A 20,401-nucleotide genomic window follows, 5' to 3' on the forward strand; every position below is an offset into this window, starting at 1 on the left:
TTTAAGCACCTCAACAGAGGTAACAGTACCTAGGTTATATCATATACAGTACAGACCAAAGGTTTGGACACACCTTCTCATTCAGAGAGTTTTCTTTATTTTTATGACTATGAATATTGTAGCTTCACACTGAAGGCATCAAAACTATGAATGAACACATGTGGAATTATATACTGAACAAAAAAGTGTGAAACTAAAAATATGTCTTATATTCTAGGTTCTTCAATGTAGCCACCTTTTGCTTTGATTGCTGCTCCGCACACTCTTGGCATTCTGTTGATGAGCTTCAAGAGGTCGTCACCTGAAATGGTTTTCCAACAGTCTTGAAGGAGTTCCCAGAGATGCTTAGCACTTGTTGGCCCTTTTGCCTTCACTCTGTGGTCCAGCTCACCCCAAACCATCTCGATTGGGTTCAGGTCTGGTGACTGTGGAGGCCAGGTCATCTGGCGCAGCACCCCATCACTCTCCTTCTTGGTCAAATAGCCCTTACACATCCTGGAGGTGTGTTTGGGGTCATTGTCCTGTTGAAAAATACAACAAACACAAACCGGATAGAATAGCATGCCGCTGCAAGATGCTGTGGTAACCATGCTGGTTCAGTATGCCTTCAATTTTGAATAAATCCCCAACAGTGTCACCAGCAAAGCACCCCCACACCATCACACCTCCTCCTCCATGCTTCACGGTGGGAACCAGGCATGTAGAGTCCATCCGTTCACCTCTTCTGCGCCGCACAAAGACACGGTGGTTGGAACCAAAGATCTCAAACTTGGACTCATCAGACCAAAGCACAGATTTCCACTGGTCTAATGTCCATTCCTTGTGTTCTTTAGCCCAAACAAGTCTCTTCTTCTTGTTGCCTGTCCTCAGCAGTGGTTTCCTAGCCGCTATTTTACCATGAAGGCCTGATTCACACAGTCTCCTCTTAACAGTTGTTCTAGAGATGTGTCTGCAGCTAGAACTCTGTGTGGCATTGACCTGTTCTCTAATCTGAGCTGCTGTCAACCTGAAATTTCTGAGGCTGGTGACTCGGATGAACTTATCGTCCGCAGCAGAGGTGACTCTTGGTCTTCCTTTCCTGGGGCGGTCCTCATGTGAGCCAGTTTCTTTGCAGCGCTTGATGATTTTTGCGACTGCACTTGGGGACACTTTCAAAGTTTTCCCAATTGTTCGGACTGACTGACCTTCATTTCTTATAGTAATGATGGCCACTCGTTTTTATTTACGTAGCTGCTTTTTTCTTGCCATAATACAAATTCTAACAGTCTATTCAGTAGGACTATCAGCTGTGTACTGTATCCACCTCCTGCACAACACAACTGATGGTCCCAACCCCATTTATAAGGCTTGAAATCCCATTTATTAAAACCTGACAGGGCACACCTGTGAAGTGAAAACCATTTCAGGTGACTACCTCTTGAAGCTCGTCAACAGAATGCCAAGAGTGTGTGGAGCAGTAATCAAAGCAAAAGGTGGTTACTTTGAAGGACCTAGAATATAACACATATTTTTAGTTGTTTCACACTTTTTTGTTCAGTATATACAGGGGTTGGACATTGAAACTGAAACACCTGTCATTTTAGTGTGGGAGGTTTCATGGCTAAATTGGACCAGCCTGGTAGCCAGTCTTCATTGATTGCACATTGCACCAGTAAGAGCAGAGTGTGAAGGTTCAATTAGCAGGGTAAGAGCACAGTTTTGCTCAAAATATTGAAATGCACACAACATTATGGGTGACATACCAGAGTTCAAAAGAGGACAAATTGTTGGTGCACGTCTTGCTGGCGCATCTGTGACCAAGATAGCAAGTCTTTGTGATGTATCAAGAGCCACGGTATCCAGGGTAATGTCAGCATACCACCAAGAAGGACGAACCACATCCAACAGGATTAACTGTGGACGCAAGAGGAACCTGTCTGAAAGGGATGTTTGGGTGCTAACCCAGATTGTATCCAAAAAACATAAAACCACGGCTGCCCAAATCACGGCAGAATTAAATGTGCACCTCAACTCTCCTGTTTCCACCAGAACTGTCCGTCGGGAGCTCCACAGGGTCAATATACATGGCCGGGCTGCTATAGCCAAACCTTTGGTCACTCGTGCCAATGCCAAACGTCGGTTTCAATGGTGCAAGGAGTGCAAATCTTGGGCTGTGGACAATGTGAAACATGTATTGTTCTCTGATGAGTCCACCTTTACTGTTTTCCCCACATCCGAGAGAGTTACGGTGTGGAGAAGCCCCAAAGAAGCGTACCACCCAGACTGTTGCATGCCCAGAGTGAAGCATGGGGGTGGATCAGTGATGGTTTGGGCTGCCATATCATGGCATTCCCTTGGCCCAATACTTGTGCTAGATGGGCGTGTCACTGCCAAGGACTACCGAATCATTCTTGAGGACCATGTGCATCCAATGGTTCAAACATTTGTTGTGGAATTTTCTTATCAAAGTGGGTAGAAGTTGACTCATAACAAGAGAAAATCCGGACTTTGTCTTTATAAATTTTATTCAAAGGCATTCAGCGTTTGAATGACTCTGTCACTGAGGTTAGTCAGTGAAACAGAGCCCCGATCAACATTTACACACAGTATTTATACCAGAACATGACAGTGTTATCTCAACTTCAAAGAGTCTGTGTTTTATGACCCCAGACCCTTCTCAGGTTCAGAGGTCACAAAGTTCTCTGGGAACCCATCTGTCCTTCCCAACACATCATCCTAACTGTGGGTTTTAACCATTAAACTTCTGATAAAGGCTTTTACAGCTTACTCCCTAACACAGATGTTCACAGGAGTGAGGTAACCCAAAGGTCACACACTTTGGAACACTTAATAAAATAATTTCCATTACACATTGTATCCTGAAGGCGGTGCCGTGTATCAGGATGACAATGCACCAATACACACAGCAAGACTGGTGAAAGATTGGTTTGATGAACATGAAAGTGAAGTTGAACATCTCCCATGGCCTGCACAGTCACCAGATCTAAATATTATTGAGCCACTTTGGGGTGTTTTGGAGGAGAGAGTCAGGAAACGTTTTCCTCCACCAGTATCACGTAGTGACCTGGCCACTATCCTGCAAGAAGAATGGCTTAAAATCCCTCTGACCACTGTGCAGGACTTGTATATGTCATTCCCAAGATGAATTGACGCTGTATTGGCCGCAAACTCAGCAACATGTTAATGAAACACCATTTCTGCAGGTCACTTTGCCTTTTATTCTTATCTGACTAACACATAAAAATGATGCGATTACCTCTCCTGTTGCTCTTTTTGCACGCTGCTTGTTTGTTCAGTGATCAGAGGTCCTGCAGGTTAACAGCGGTCAAAGACTGCACAATAGAAAGTTTTATTTAAGAAGCATTTTCTACATATAAACAGTGAAAATGGAAAACCATCTGATATTGAGTAGATGATTTCACAAACTACTGTTTTTTTTTTTTAATGGTTTTTGTGTCCAGGGTCAGCCTTGCAGAACATAGGTACACCTAACCAAGTAATACTGGAGATACAGAGAGACAAAAAAGGACAGAAAATAACATTTATGATGCTGTTGTTTCCAACCTCCTCAGTGTCATATCTGATGCTACCAACAGAGGGCATTCTGTCATTAGTTCATTGAGACTTATAATTGTATTCAGGGTTGAATAGGAGCTAAGCTGTACCCTGTTGCATCATAATAAATTAACATATTCACAAAATATATTTGTTTCAGATTTTTTTATTATGTAAGTTTATTACATACTAAGTGATATATTGGAGGCATATGTCTCTAATTTTGATGATTATGACTTATAGTTGAAGAAAACACAAAGTTCAGAATGTTACCTCAGACCAATTAACTAAAAAGGATTTTTAAGACAGAAATAACATGCTATGGCCCACACAATGATCGGACAGACTTGTGGCCCGACAGTCACTGATGCTCTCTACAAAGGTGGTAGCCCAAAAAAGATCATTCTTAAAGAAGCTGACTGTTTACAGAGCGCTGTGTCCGAGCAGATTATTGGAAAGTTGAGTAGAAGGACAAAATGTGGTAGAAAAATGCTGCACAATCACCAGGACATAGAGATTAAACAAATTTTGGAGGTGATTCACAAGACAAGGAGCGCAGCTGGAGTCTGAGCTTCAGAGCCACCACACACAGACGCAAAAAGGAAATGGGCTACACCTTGTGCTTACATTGTGCTAATTCATTCCTGAGCCAAAAGTGTAAGAAACATGTTGCCTGAGGTAAAAAAGAAAAAAGGACTGACCTCTTTCTCAAGTACATTTAACATTTAATTTTGAATTTAAGGTCCTTGAGTTTGGAAGAGATGTGGAGATTCACAGACTAATCTGCTTGACGTCCAGTTAACTTTTTTCAGTAACTGACGTCCACAGTTACTGAAGATTTGGGGAGCCCAATTTTCTGTTGGGTTTAGTCCGCTGTGTTCTATTAAGTCCAAAGTCAGAGCAGCCATCTACCAAGAAAACATTTAGAGCACTTCATGCTTCCCTCTGTTGATAAGCTTTATGGAGATTCTGATTTTGTATTTATTTGTGTTTAATCAACAGGACCTGGCACCTGGCCTCACCATCAAAAATGCAATGAGCTGAAAAAGCAACTTGGGCCTTTTTAGGACCTGACCAGAGCCACTGGCTGAATACCCACATGCCATGGTGCATTGATGCATTAATTCATGCAAAAGGAGCCCCAACCACGTACTAGTGTTTATACTGTACAATACATGGACATATTTTTAAGTTGACGAGCAAAAAATATTTTTTGTCGTCCTTGGGTAATGTTCTAATTTTTTACTAAACTACTTTTGTTTTGTGTTGGTCAGCTGCAAGCCATAATCATCAAATTTTACAGAAATAAAAGCTTGACTAAATAATTCACATTTACAGCAACATTCAAATTTTGGAATGTTCAGCTCTAAATGGGGTGAGAAAACACATCATGCAGCATGAAAGGGCTCAGACAATGTCTCACAATGACAATGAATCCAAATGTTCTTTCGTCTTAATAATATGACTTTTAAAAGAATAAATGACATTTTTTTCCACACAGTCATAAATCATAAGTCCCAGCAGCCCAACACAGGAATGTCTTCCTCATGTTTCTGCATCATTGGATGACCTGCTGCGCTAACATGATTCTCTTTGCTCTTGGATTGGGTGTTGCCCCCTCAATCCACCAGACGATGGCAGCCAGACACCATTTCACATCCACACACTTGCCTAAACAGAGTAACAAACCTTTCACATAGAGGTTTCAGCCAATGACAACACTGATGTCTAAATGCCAGAAAACTTGCATGTGAAATGAAAAAGAAGCAAGATTCTCATTTATTTTGAAGCATATTAAATACTAAAAAAGAGCCGCATAATGCATGCTGAAACCGCCTTTTGGAAAGGAAGGTGACAGTAAGTCGAGAAAGATCAATGCAGTTGGATTTCCTGTTGAGGCTAGACTTGATAATTACCATCACGTAAAGGCAAGCTCTTCCAGCACAATAAGGCTGTTTGGTTACTTTGGCCACATGACAGTTGTCTTATTTACGGAGTTGCATCAAGTATCTTTAGCCTCTTTTATCGTTTGAGAAATGAATACAAAGATGATGACACAGAGCCAATACCTCTGATGTATGGAATTAGTCTGTATGAGAGACTTTTGTGAGGAGTAACATAAATAATTTCATTTAATATTTTTGTCTGCTCCCATAAAGACGAAAAAGTCTTCTTAGAATGTATTTTTATAAAGATGCAGCTGGAACCAGATATTTACATACACTGTAAAAAAAAAAAAAACAGTGTATGTAAACATTTTATTTTCACTGTCAGAGATTAAGTCATACTGAACTTTTTCTGGTTTTGGTCAGTTAGGATTACCACAATTACTTATATTTGCTAAATGACTATAGAATAATGAGAGATATAATTAGTTTGTTAACGTCTTTAAATACAGGAGCTCTCAAACACTGAGATTACAATGCCATTAAGGTATTTGGGATAGCCCAGAGGCAAACCTGTGGAGGTTAGAGGCAACAAACATTTCTGGTAAAATAAATAAAGTTTAGTCTGATTTCATGCCAGATAGTGGGTAAAAATTGTTTTCACTGAGTGCAGGTAGGCGGCATCTGGTTTTAACTGTATAAAGGCTCCCAGAGTCAAGTGGACATGACTACTCGAATGTCCGCGTTACTCAAGGTGGACGCAAAGCAGACATCCATCGGACAAGTCTGTGCAAAGCTCTATTTTTACGACCGCATCCACGGTGTCAAACAAACTGCTCATTCTTGACATCAAACAGTTTTATATGTGGCACACTGCTCCGACAGACCTCATTGACAGGTGTATTCTTCTTCTTTGTCCCTAGTCTGGTCTAATGGCATTGTATGCCACCTTCTTTTCTTTTGTTTTTCCAAAGCTACAAGCTAAATTTGCTCTTCCTTCTCTTCCTAATGACGCCATGGCAGAAAGTGTGGGAAATGTAGGAATTTGTCACCATAAAAGGTGGAAATTGGTATGTTTGACTGAAATCTCAAACATCTGTGGACAGTGCGTATTGAGTCTGCCCTGCTCACAGTACGCCCGACACTGAGGAAACCTTAAGAGTTGAGAGTGGATCTGGATTATGGAGACATAAATGAAGCGAACGTGAAGCTACCTCTATTTATTTGCCAAATGAAGTCAAAGTCCTTCAAGGAAATAGGAAGAGAAAAATCCCCCACAAGAAAAAAAAAAAAATTACCAAACATTCAGTCACACACTTTATGGTATACTGGAATAAGTATTTAGTCAGCACTTCTGTGAATGTGCAGGAAACCTTTTAGCACATCGAGCAATTTCACATTAAGGAGAGCTGTGGACAGACTAAAGTAGTATGACTATTACTTTCACTGACACAGCACAAGTCAATTCCACTGTGAATGCAAGATCAATAGCAAAATGCAGGTTTACATCACCTACATCGGATTTTCCAAGAAATATGCTTAGTCAGTTCCTCTTTTTGCTTGGAGAAGCAAATGATTTATAAAAATGTGTCAGAGTACAGAAATGTCACAAGAATGAAGATGAGAACCATAAAGCTCAAGCCGACCTAATTAATCAGAGTGCTTGATCTGAATAGCTGAAGTCTCAAAAATGCAAGGAAGCTATATGTGATCCGAAGAAGGCTGATTAGCTACTGGAGGGGTTTTTTGTTTTTTTCAACTCAGCCATCTGTCGCTGAGTTTACACTCCCTGCTTACCATGGAGCTGCCATTGGCAGCTCCATGGTAAGCTTATGACCAAGAACACACACGTTCTAATGCAGAAAATATATGAAACCTTCAAGGCACACACTCAACTTTCAGCACGATCAGCTTGACAAAATTATCTGTGAAAACCACAAGAAACCAGAACACTGCTCAGACAAAAATAGCTCCTGTCACCTTACCACAACAAACCTTTGTGCTTTTTAGCAGACGTTTACGTGATAGATCAACACAAACTTGCACATAATTGTGAAGTGGAACGAAGGAGCTACATTGTTATCAAAAGGTTTCTCGCTGCAATACGATTTATGCTTTGAGTAATGCTTTGCTGATTTAGAGACTGAGATGATTCCTAATTCTTCTTTAGAAAACAGCTACAGTTCTGTCATATTGGACAGAGAGTGTATTTGAATATAAATTCTGAACACTGATTCTCAATATAACATTGCATTGCAAGTCTGGCTATATATAAAGAGTTGTTGTCCTGAAGGAAGGTCAACCTCCTCCCCAGTCTCAGGTCTTGCAGACTCTAGCAGGTTGTTTCTTTCCTGTATTTTGCTCTATCCATCTACCAAGCAAGCCTTTTGTCTTCATCGTCAGTGCCGAAGAAAAGAATCCCCACCAAGATGGTGTGTTCAGTGTGTTGTGCAGTAATACTTTTTCTCCACACATATGGTTCATTTTGGTCTCATCTGACCAAAGCACCTTGTACCACATATTTGCTGTGTCCTCTGCATGGCTTGAGGCAAACCTCAAATGGGATTTCTTATGGCTTCCTTTCCTCTTGTCAATCTCCAATAAAGGTCAGATTTTTGGAGTCAAAATTAACACTTGTCCTGTTGACAGATTCTCCCAGTTGAGCTCTGGATCTCTGCATTTCTTCCAGTCTCCAGGCAAGAGATCCTTTACGGGCTTCCAATGAGCTTCTTGGCTGCTTCTCTCTGGTTGAGCCTTGATTTAAAACCTAACCCAGTTAAAAGTTTAAAATAAAGTGTTTCTTGGTTTTCGTGACGTTTTTTGCTCAATAGAACAGTAGTGAGGACTTCACAGTACAGCTGGATTAAAATCAAAATTTAATTAAACCATTTACCCATTTAACTAGTGAGGTTACTTCTAAAAGGCAAATGGTTGCGTTGGATTTTATTTTTGGGTATGAAAGTACACGTGGCTAAAAACAACTGCACACCACACTTTTTAGATTTTTATTTGCAAAAAATCTTGAAGATAGTACTTAATTTCCCTTCTACCTCGCAATAATGCACTACTTTGAGTTGTTCTATCTAAAAAAGTGAGAAAGTACAAGGAGTACTGTTGCAAGACGCTGTATTTTTAACTTCATGATACCATTGTTAACCAACTTCTTGTTGAACAGTTTGTTTGCTTTCTCATACACTATAAAACTGATTTTCCTTGCAAAGTTCAAAGAAACTAGGTTGGACAACATTTTAATCTCAGTATCGCAGGTTCATCACAAATTTGCATGAGAACTTTAAGTGTTTTTCCAATGTCTTTAGCCTAATTCCACCTGATCTGCCATACGGTGCCAAACCGTGCATAAGAAACAAACAAACAAAAACAAAAAAAACTGAAAATGACTGAATACCACTCAGAATAATAATTTTCTCACCCAGGAAAATAATTCTTAGTCGCTGAATACAAGATTTTCAAGTGCATTTTAAAATGTCCCATTTTAATTTCACTACCAAACATGGTGCTTCTTGTTGTTTTACATTCAGTGCATGATGAAAATCACTTCTTCCAGTCCTGCAGTCATGTTGTGCAACAACAATGGAATTTCCCCAAAAAGTATGTTTTTAATATTCGAGACAGTACAGAGATTTCTCAAGGACATTACTTTTTCTCCAGTGCATTACATTACTTTCCTATGCTTGCAAAATGAGGGAAAAGGGTATTGTCTATATTGTCATGTAGTTTAATAAGCCAATTTCACTGAGAAAACATGACATCAAGGTAGCCACTATTTGCTAATAGGCAATAGATTTTCACATAATCTATCTAAAAGGGTGCTTTAAAAGATTAGATTTTAAACGTTTTACATGGTGGTGCAAAATGTACGCAAAATGTAGAATAACCACCCACAAAGTGAGCTGTTGCAATAGTTTTAGCAACAGCTAACTACAGCTTTAACATTTTAGCAATAGTTTTTGGGTAAACATGTCTAAAATGTAATATGCAAAATATCCCGCGTTGTCATTCTCGTTTATATGGAGTAACGCGAGGAGTCTAACAGGAGTCTGATTGGGTAGCTAGCCTGCAACTGCTGCTTTACAGACATACTACCAGCAGTTTATTGTACTCACAAAAAAACAAAAATTTAATGAAACTGATTGGAGGCCTTAAGTTTCCTGCAATAGCTTTCTAAACAGCTAACTTTGTCTTTCAGGTAAACATGGGAAGAGCCTAGGAGCAACCGGCAGCACGCAGCAAAATGTGGGGGAGTGGCAGTACCCAAATACTTTATTCTTCAAACAGTTCGTCACTCCAGCACATTTTCTGACATCTTATTAAAAGCACTTTATATTGTAAGAAGGGTAAAATTAAGAATGATGTAGCTTTTAAACTGCTAAATCTTTTAATCTAATACCCATTTTATACCTTCCAGTTTGCTCTGCTGCTTGATCAACCCTGAAGCCTGTGTGATGTAAAAGCCTTAATCTGTAACTGCGCACTATGGTCAACTAAGGCTCTCTGCAAACGCTCAGATTTTCTGCTGCTGCTTTACATGCTGGCTGGGACAATAATACCCGTCAGAGGGTGGTCCCGAAAACACACAGGAGACAAGGAAAACGCCAGAGCATGAGAAGAAGAAAAAGAACTCGGCTTTGTTTTTAAGAAATACAGGAAGGAGAAATCTGCTATTTTCCTAGTGTTAGTAATTTATCTCTCGGCAGCAACAACGATACAAAATCTTACTTTAATATAATAGCAATCCCTTTAGTCTTTTTTCAGTTGTGTGCTTTTTTTCTTTCTCTGAGTAGACTGTGTTTAAACCTCACCCCATGAAGCTGTAGTAAACACTTTATATTTCTGTTCAATATCGCCAAAATGGGTATAAATAAGAGGTTGGGGCGGTTGTCTACGAGGTTCAAGTAACTGTCATTTGCAGACAGCAACAGTCATGCCGCTGTCTGCAAAAGTTCAGTTTATGTCCTGAATCTACCACACAGAAGAGTAAAGTCTCACATCAACAAGTTAAAATCATAAACCAGCTTATAATGAGATTCCTCATAACCTTCATAGTTATTATCAATCTTTGTTTTCATCACTCACCTATTTCCTTGCCCAGTCTAGAGCGCAGAATGGCACCCGCAGAGGTAACCACTGCACAGCTTTTAAAGCCACTCCTGTACTGTTCTCTGTTCAGCTGCTCCAAGTGAAGGGATGGCACAATGTCGGCCCAGCTAAGAGACGAGAAGGGCTCCTCCAACCCATCCACTGTTTTCAGCTGGGCCTGGGCTTTCATTTGACACAGCAGCTCTTTGGCACTCTGAGAGCCTTTCCGATGTCCGTTGTATGAAACATGGTGCTTGTTGGCGCTCACATAGTCCTTCATGGCACGCTGCAGCCGGGGACTCAGCATGTCGGCGGACACTCGGCCCTTCCATAGCCGCTGGACCACAGAGGCAGATTTGGAGAAATAGTAATGTTCCAAATCTGTGGACTCTCCACTGGTTCTCCTGTCTACTGCAGTCCTAATTTTTTTTCCAAGATTTAGATCTTCATTTTCTCTGTCATCTTCTTCATCCTCACCACCGTGGTACTGAGTGGTACTGACATGGTTCTGGTACATTCTCTCACGACTCTGGACTGCAGGGTCTGAATGAGAGCCCACATTCTCTGTACCGAAGGAAGACCAGGCAGCCAGGCTCTGCGGGTCCAGGTTGTCCTGGCGACTTGTCTCCTGGCTACCGTAAGTCACATAAGGGCCCTGGCTTACCTCCATGCTGGTCTCTGGTGTTATGAAGCTGGTGGAAGGTTCTGGCCCTGGCTCGTCTCTGAGATAGGTTGTAGTTAATTGCAAAGCGAGCTCAGGTCTTAAACCAAAGATGGCATGTTGCTGATTGGAGGCTTGTATGGAGGCCAGTCGCCTGGTGTCAGGATGCTGGGAGAGTAAAGAGCCAGCAGAGGTCAGAGGCTCATCCACACGAGCATCCAGGAAATGGGAAAGTAGAGCAAGAAAGACCAGAACCCAGGCCAGCATGGCCAACAACAACAGCCTCCGCCACTGCTTCATGCTGGACTTCATTACCTCTCGCTCACATAGACACCCGTCAAGCTGGCCCACCAACAAAGAGCCAGGACTTTACCCAGAGGTCAGCTGGGGAGCCTGTAAAACAAACCTCAAAGTTACTGCTCCAGGGAGGAGGGAAACATGTGGACAGTTGCAGCAGAGTTGTGAAACACTCACCTGATCCCTTTATTTCTTCCTGTCCATGTGTCCGTTATGTGTCCAATACAAACAGGACCCTGAGGAGAGGATTGGAAACAGTAGAGTCAAGAAAAGCGTTTGAGAGTTTGAGTCCAAGAAAACATTGTTAACACAGTCAGATTCGAAAAAAGAAAAAAAAAACATGTTTGCAAGAAGTATTTGGCTGCTTTTCACACACACAACAAAGATCATTTGTCAAGACTCGGAACAGCTACAAGCACAAACCAATCTGTACAGCTTCCCTAATGACGATTTACTCTAATCAAAACTACAGTGATGAATCAGAGTCTGGATGTTCCCACAAGCACAATTTGAGATTCATCAAGTTCAAGCCCATCCCTGACCCTCGTCATTCCCAGTTGCCTTTACTTTGTACGTGTACACAACTCTGAAAGTGAGCTATAAAAATATTCTATAAATGAAATCTCATCAGGTATTAACAAGATCCTATTAAAAGTGTCCTTTAATGAATAAATGAATGACACAATTGTGTCCTGGGAGTGGTACACATTCTTACCTTGAAGCAATGCCCTCTGCAGTTGGGAATGTCAAAACCACTTGCCTGACCTATTAACTCCCAAGATTCCAATCATCACGCCACAACAAACTCAAAATATTGAGCAGCCAATCTCAGCTTACAAGACTCCAAAGCCTCGCCACCAAGATCCAACCGCATGTTCCCAGACAACACAAGATATACCCCGAGGACTCTTGTCCGTGTCTGAACATCCTCAGTACCAAAAGGAAGGTCCACCCACCACAACTCTGTCACAAGTGATTTTTTATATAACCCATCACATATTCCAAAAATAGAAAAAAACAAATAATTTCTCCATGTTTATTTACAGTGCTGGCAAAAAGTATTTTATTTACTGTTTTTTCCTCTTTGTCAAGTTAAATGTTTCAGATCAAACAAATTATATTACCAGACAAATGTAACCTGAGTAAATACAGACTGTAATTTTCAAACAGGTCAAACAAGTTATTTGGACCAACTATGCCCTATGTTTATAGATACTTTCCCGTATAAACATAAAAAGCGGTTGCACCAACCTTGACAGCCAAAACTGCCATGGATCATTTGCCATTACTGCCAAACAGTCTTTTACATCACTGTGGACAACGTTCGAACAACTATTTTTTGCAGAATTGTTTAAATTTAATGGAGGATTTTCTAGCACGAGCGACCTGTTTATGCATCTCAATTAGTCAGCATTAGTTCAGACTTTGAATAGTCCACTGCAAAACCTTCATTATATTTTTTATTATCATTTAGAGGTGGAATTTCTTGGGTGCTTTAAATCCTTTTTATACTGCATAACCCCAATGCACTTCCAATGCACTTCAGCTTAAGGTCACAAACTGTTGGCTTGACATTGGCTTTCAGGATTGTCCTGTAGACAGCAGATTGAAAGTAGGATACCAGCCACATTCCACCACCATGATTCGCTTTGGTATGACGTAATAGGACACTTTGTTTTGGTCTGCAATATTTTTGGTCAACAAAAAAAAACTGGATGCACCAGAAACCTTCAAGGTTTCTGGTGCATCCAGAATCTGCATCTGGAAAGATTCACCACCATACCATATTTTCTCCACTGTGCTCCTAGGATGCTCTGGCTGTACATTTAAGGTCGTTGTCCAACTGAAAGGCAAGCCTTTGTCCCAGTCTCGAGACTTTTGCAGCGTCTGTCAGATTTTCTTCCACAATGACAACTTCATTTGGTTTATCACATAAAATCCCAATAGAATACATTAAAGTTTACATTGGTAAGGTAAAAAAGATACTATATAAACTGAAATGTATCAGCAAACCTATCAAGTTTTAAACAATGAAATATTTTCTTATAGACAACAATTATCACAATTAATTTTTGATCACTGATTTATTTGAATCTCACATAGATTTTTTTGTCAACAAACCAAAACTAAAAAAAGTTTATTCCTCGTGTCCTTAAATGAAAACAATTCTCTGAAAACATTAATATACACGTACATCTGACTGCATTTATTTCCTGTTTCTTTTTTTGACACTTTGCCATTATTACTGAAGTACAAGGTGGTCCAGTGCTTCAGTAGGATTGTTATTAACACAATGTCAATCCAGAGCATGACACTTGTTTTTTTCCCTTGTTGCACTGAAACCCACAGTAATTACTAACTAACAGCATCATTATCTGACTGGCTTACTTTTAACAACATCTTTGACAATACTCTTGTGTACAATGTGTTGGATGGATTGTGGGAAACACACAACAACAAAGGTGAATAAATGAAGCATAAATTGCTAGATCTGTGGTCTACAATCCTCTCAACCGCATATAATTATGAGCTTTGGTCTCCTAATGCTAGAGCATTGTCAACAGAAAGACAGAGAGAGGGGAAGAGAGGAGTAGAGCTGGGCAGGAGAGTGTTAAGCCTCCTCCAGTCCTAATTACAGTTTCCTGTCTCTGTAGCTGTCAAGTCCTGCAGAGTACAGCAGAAGTGATATCAGGTGGCGCTGTAGCCTGGCCTCTTTCCCAGACTCTTTCCCAGGGTCACACAGAGGACCAAAGCTCGTCATGCTGACCCTGGACTCAAAGGGAGAAAAGCAGCGGGGAGCAACTGAGCTAAAGAGAGTGGTAACAGAATGGGAGAAAGAAAATAATAGACGGAAACTCGTGCAAGCTCAAGTATCTGCACAAACGCATGTGACTGTGGTTGGATGGATATATCTGGCACATACAGATGAAAGCAGATATTCATATAGACTGTATAAAGAGACACATAACCTTTCTTCTTGTGGTTTACACCCATCTGGACCTTTACCTTTTGTCACCTGGGATTGCCAAAATAGTTTTTATTTGCTAAATTTCTGAAAATTTTGGCTTTTTTTTAATATAATATTTCTGATATCCATCTTCAAATTCAGAAGTTTACATACATTTTCTTACTAGTTGGTAGCATTGCCCTCTAAACTGTATGAATCATCCATCCATCCGTACATTGTCTTTGGCTTCTTCGAGATCGAGTCGCAGGGTCAACCGGTCCAGGATGGAGCCCCAGACATCCCGCTCCCCAGTGACATCCTCCAGCTCATTCTGGGGGATCCCAAGTATTCCCAGGCCAGATGGAATATATAGTCCCAAGTTCCTGGTCTACTCTGGGGTCTCCTCTCAGTGGGATGTGGCCAGAAAACCTCGAAAATGGAGGTGCCCAGGGGGGATCATGATACCCAAATAACCTCAGCTGACTCCTTCCGAAGCTCTACTTTGAACTCCCCCCAGATGACGGAGCTCCTTACGCCATCTCTAAAGCTCAGTCTAGCCATCCTCTGGAGGAAGCTAATTTTAGCTGCTTGTATCCAGGATCTCGTTCCGTCGGTCTTGATCCATGTCTCATGACCATAGGGGACGATCGGAACATTGACAGACGGGTAAATCGGGGTAAGCTCTTTCTTCATCACAACAGAGCATGCATTAGTGCAGATGAAGCCCCAATCCAGCTGTCCATCTTCTGTTCCATCGTACCATCTCTCGTGAACGAGACAAGATACTTAAACTTCTCTGCTTGGGAATGAGCCCCAACCCAGAGGGCTTGGAACACACTCTCCAGTACCCCTTTCTCAAAAATTGGGACCACCACTCTAGTCTGTCACTCCAGCTGGTCCTCCATGCAAGGCGTGTCAACCAGACCCTTCAGAAACTCAGGCTGAATATCATCCCCACTTGGCGCCCAACGCTTGACAATTACCTCAGTCCGGATCCACAGCTCCCCTTCCAATGTACACACAGCTTGGGATGGTCTTAGTTTCCCTTTTCTGAGCCTTCAAACAGTTTCCCAGAACTTCCTTGAGGCCACCCAAAAGTCTCTTACCACAGAGTCCCCAAATTCCTCCCATGCCCAGGTTTTTGCTGCAACAACCACTGAAGCTGCAGTTCTACTGGCCACCCGGTAACTGTCAGCTGCCTCAGGAGTCCCTAAGGACAACAAATATCTAAAGGCGTCCTTCTTCAACCTGACGGCTTGCATCACCTCTGGTGTCCACCAGCAGGTCCTCTGGTTGCCATCTTGACAGGCACCGATATCCGTCAGGCCACAGCTGTGGGAAACCAGGTCCTAAAAATGGTCCATTCTAATTACAAGTTCCCAACCTTCCTTGGGACGAGGACGCAAAAATTAAAAGGTATTTTTCCCATTTGCAAACCTTTTTGGCTTTTTTATTGCTCTTGGAGTAATAGCTTCTTCCTTTCTCAGCAGGGGTCATTTACTGTGAATAGTGACACTTAAGCAGGTCCACAACTCTCTTCTCGATATATTGCCTGTTTTTTTTTTCATGATGTCAAGAAAGCAGAGAGCAGTGTGTATAAGGCTTAAGGTGTCTTAAATACATCTACATGTGTGCCTCCAATTAACCCAGGTGTTATGAATTAATGTATGAGAAGCTTAGAAGCTATGGGACCATCTGGGCTGTTTAATGCATTGTAATCTTAGTGTATGAGGCTTCTAAGTATGAATAAAAACTCAAAATCCAACAAGAAAATATCCCTGTCATAATTCTGGCATTTAACAAATAGAAATAATTTTGCTAATCCTAGCTGACTTAAAACAGGAGCCGTTTAGTCCGATGCACTTTCAGTGAGAGAGTGTTTGCAAATATCTGGTTTCAACTGTATTTATGTAATCTGCAGTATATCAGTTGAAGATGTGTTAGCAAAAAAGGGGCTAAATGTTACTCAGCTTTAAATGTTGCATTTACCACCAGGAAATTACACGAGTCTTAGCAAGTAAAACATGTAACAGGAAAAAGACAAGCAACATAACACAGCTGCCTTGTGGCAATATTGCAAACAAGCAAATGTCATCTGTATGCATTACTGCTCCATGGCACCCCAATGGAGCGTGTGCCCCACGGCGTGACGCACAGGCATGGGTGTGCGTTGGTAGGTCGCCTCACCTAATGGCGATCAAGATGTGCGTTTCTGTTACTGTGATGAAACAATAAACGTGTGGGGCACAGATGGAGAGGCGGAGGTGGAGAACAGAGCTTCTCTGGTGAGCACTCCACAAAGAGACAACAAAACAGGAAGCGTGGAAAGGCGACATTGCCAAACATGAAACGGAGACTAAATGACTTGGCAGGAAATGGTGAGCAACAAAAGGAGCCTTTTAGGAATAAAAATGCAAATTGATTGAAAAAAAGATTGTAGTTTTAGGAAAAAGGATGGATTTTTGGTTCACACACAATCAAAGAAAATATCATAGCACATTTGATGATACCTATGATACACAAACTGAGAGAAACACCAACAGACGTGTTGATAAATTCATAGAGTGGAAACTTGACCAACCACCCCCTCTCATGAGACAGACAGTAGGAACGAGTGTGTCCAAATACGGTTGTGGTTGCCTTAAATTGACTCTTATTGCTCAGGTCAACCAGTCATCAGTGGGGCAAGAAACTATACATCATGGAATTTATACAATGCCTTGCAAAAGTATGTGCAACCCTTGAACTTTTTGACATTTGGCATTTTACAACCAAAGACTTTACCAAGTGTTGTGGCTATCGTCAGATTAGACCAAGACATGACTATTTTTGTTTTTAGGCATTGACAGGAGAGCTGTTTCAAGTTGATAGGAAGATGGATGGTGCCAAATACAGGACAATCCAGCAATTAAATCCAATTACTGGGGCAGAGCAAAATAGAATGATTTTTTTTTTTCTGAGCCCTAGGACTGCCAGTTGTAAGGCAAGAGACACTAAACCTCCATGTTTTTGGTTCCACCACTCCTCTAACAGAAAGATGCAATGTTGTGAGGGTTGAGCTTGAGAGTTTGTGGAACACTAAACAGAAACTTGAGATAGAAGCTATAGAGACCCCTGAGGTGTGTACTGCTGTGATAAAGGTCCCAAGTGAGCCCATTCAAGCAGAGATTAAAAAAAGAGGGCTGCAACTTGCAGAGGGTGCTAATGAACAAGAGTTGCAGGTGTTAAAAGGAGCAGACTACTACTAGCAGGCTGTTACTGGAAAGGTCCAAAGGGTCACAAATTCACTAGTGCGGTTGAAAGCCTTTTTGGATGGGTTTTACAGGGACCAGTGACTACCTCCAGTATTACTGACACCACGTGTATGCACATCAGTTTGACCGAAGACACCCAGCTCTCTAAGCAGTTACATGCATTCTGGGAGGTGGAGTCCCTTGGTATTGTAAACAAACGGTCAGGACTCAGATATTCTGCAAAGCTTTGAACAGACAACCACCTTTGAAAATGGATGCTACCAAGTTGAGTTACCCTGGCAATGTGACAAAGACCAGCTTCCAGACAACTTTAGGGTAGCAAAAAGACACTTAGAGAGCTTAATGAGAAAGCTGAAATCTGATGCAACCTTGTTCGGCAGGTACAACTGTGTAATAGAGGACTACCTGCAAATGGGTATCTATGAGGAGGTTTCATATGGCAACCCAGTGGCAGTGAACCAAGAGACTGTGAAATATTACATGCCACACCACGCTGTTGTAAAACAGGACAAGACCACAACTAAACTCAGAGTGGTATTTGATGCATCTTCATATAATAAAGGCAGCCCATCCCTCAATGACTGTCTGCACACCGGGCCTAACCTGAACCTGGACTTCAAGCATGGACTTCAAGCTAAAGGCCTTGAAAATGAAGTACGTGTCCTGAGAATGAACAGAGTTGTTTTTGGAGTGTCTCCAAGCCCATTACTGCTTGCTGCCACCATTAGAAAACATCGCAAACACTTTGAAACAGAACAGCCAAGGATGGTACAAGCTCTCAGAGAATCTATGTATATAGATGACTTCATTGCAAGCTCACCTACTGTGCAGGAAGCTCTACATGTGACAACTGCAGCAAAAGGCATCCTCTCTCAGGCCGGCATGAACCTCTGCAAATCGGTTACCAACTCACCTGACCTGAGAGCTACGTGGAAAGAGACTGGAGTAGAGTGCACCGGGGATAAAGAGTCCTGTGGAAGTGTCCTTAAAATGCTGGGACTAATTTGGAGACCTGAACAAGATAATTTTGTGTTTGATCAAAGAGGGCTAATGGACATTTTAAAGGACAAGGGAAATACAAAGAGAAGTGTACTACGGACATCAGCCCGCATATTTGACCCTATTGGGTTTCTTACTCCATTTACAGTCAGAGTTCCAAGAAATTTGGGAGAGAGGGCTCAGTTAGGATGAACCATTCCCCACTGATTTGGCAGAGAAAGGGGAAAAGTGGTGTACAGAGCTACCACTGTTCCGCCTGGTGGCCATCCCCAGGTGGTACCACATTGAAATTCACCAAGAGTCCGTCAATGTAAGGTTGCATGTCTACTGTGATGCAAGTGAAAAGGCTTACAGTGCTGTGGCGTATCTACAAGGACAAAATGACCAAGGAGAGACTGTTACCAGTTTCGTGGCCTCCAAGTCACGAGTTGCACCACTAAAGAAGATGACACTACCTCGCTTGGAGCTTATGGGTGCACTTATTGGAGCAAGATTAGGACACAGCCTTCTTAAACCACTGAACATGGAGAAAACTCAGCTCAATATGTGGACGGACTCAATGATCACTCTTCACTGGATCCGCAACTCAGCCCAGCGATGGAGACCATTTGTGGCTAACAGAGTGAGTGAAATACAAAGGCTCACAAACCCAGAGTTGTGGTCCCACTGTGCTGGCAAAATGAACCCTGCCAACCTGCCTTCGTGGGGTCAGCATGTACAGAGCCTTATTGAGGGCCAGCTGTGGTGGAATGGACCCACTTCACTGTCCACTGATCAAAGGGGACTGGGCATTTATAATGACTATGTAATAAATGAGGTAAACACTGAGCTGAAATCTAAGTATGAGACTGTTGTACTGGCACTGAGTAAGCTGAACCTCTGTTAAACCTAGACAGGTACAGCAAGCTTAAGAGTGTGCTAAGAATTACTGCATGGGTAAAACGATTTGTTACCAACACAAGGTCTTGTCAGAAGGTTCAGGGAGAGTTAACTACAGAAGAACTTATTGCAGCTGAAATGTAATGGATAAAGGCCACACAAGAGAGTTGTTTTAGCTCTGAAATATCCCAGCTAAGATCAAAGAAGAATCTGAAGGCAGTTTCTAAAATCAAAGATTTTAAACCATTTTTAGATGAAAATGGTCTACTAAGTGTTGGGGAAAACTGCGGAACTCAGATCTTAAGTTTCAGAGAACAACACCCGTGGATACTACCAACAAATCCAAGGTATTCTGAGTTATTAGTCCAGTTGTGTCATGAAAGGGTGATGCATTCTGGTGAAAGAGACACATTGATCCAAGTAAGAGAACAATACTGGATTTTGAGAGGGAGACAGCTTGTAAGACGCATTGTTTCAAGCTGTTACATTTGCAGAAAACTAAAGGTTAAGGCAGCCCAGCAGATTACTGCTCCTTTACCTTGAGACAGAGTAACTGAATCACCTCCCGTTGAGGTTACTGGAGTAGATTTTGCTGGACCCTTGTATGTTAAAACTAAAGGGGAGCCAGTAAAGGCATAAATAGCTCTGTTGACATGCGCAGTAACAAGAGCAGTACATTTAGAGTTGGTTTCAGATCAGACTACTGAGAATTTCTTATTGGCCCTTAAGAGGTTCATTGCAAGACGAGGGCTATGTAAGGTCATTTACTCTGATGATGCCAAAACATTCAAAAGGGGAGCCAAAGATTTAAGTGAGTTATGGCAAA

The 20,401-nt window shown here is 41.6% G+C and overlaps 1 protein-coding gene across 1 annotated transcript in view; it reads right to left on the bottom strand.

The window, feature by feature from the left end:
- Positions 1 to 20,401, bottom strand: part of st6gal2a (ST6 beta-galactosamide alpha-2,6-sialyltranferase 2a) — a 75,337-nt gene that overhangs the window by 26,560 nt on the left and 28,376 nt on the right. The window contains exons 2-3 of the mRNA XM_047371570.1: positions 11,674 to 11,732; positions 10,536 to 11,592 (exon numbers count right to left, since the gene is read on the bottom strand). Coding sequence (XP_047227526.1) covers positions 10,536 to 11,511 — 976 coding nt within the window. The 5' untranslated portion in view covers positions 11,512 to 11,592; positions 11,674 to 11,732. The remainder of the gene's footprint in view (positions 1 to 10,535; positions 11,593 to 11,673; positions 11,733 to 20,401) is intronic.

This window comes from Girardinichthys multiradiatus, chromosome 7 (assembly GCF_021462225.1).
Source record: "Girardinichthys multiradiatus isolate DD_20200921_A chromosome 7, DD_fGirMul_XY1, whole genome shotgun sequence".
NCBI lineage: Eukaryota > Metazoa > Chordata > Actinopteri > Cyprinodontiformes > Goodeidae > Girardinichthys > Girardinichthys multiradiatus.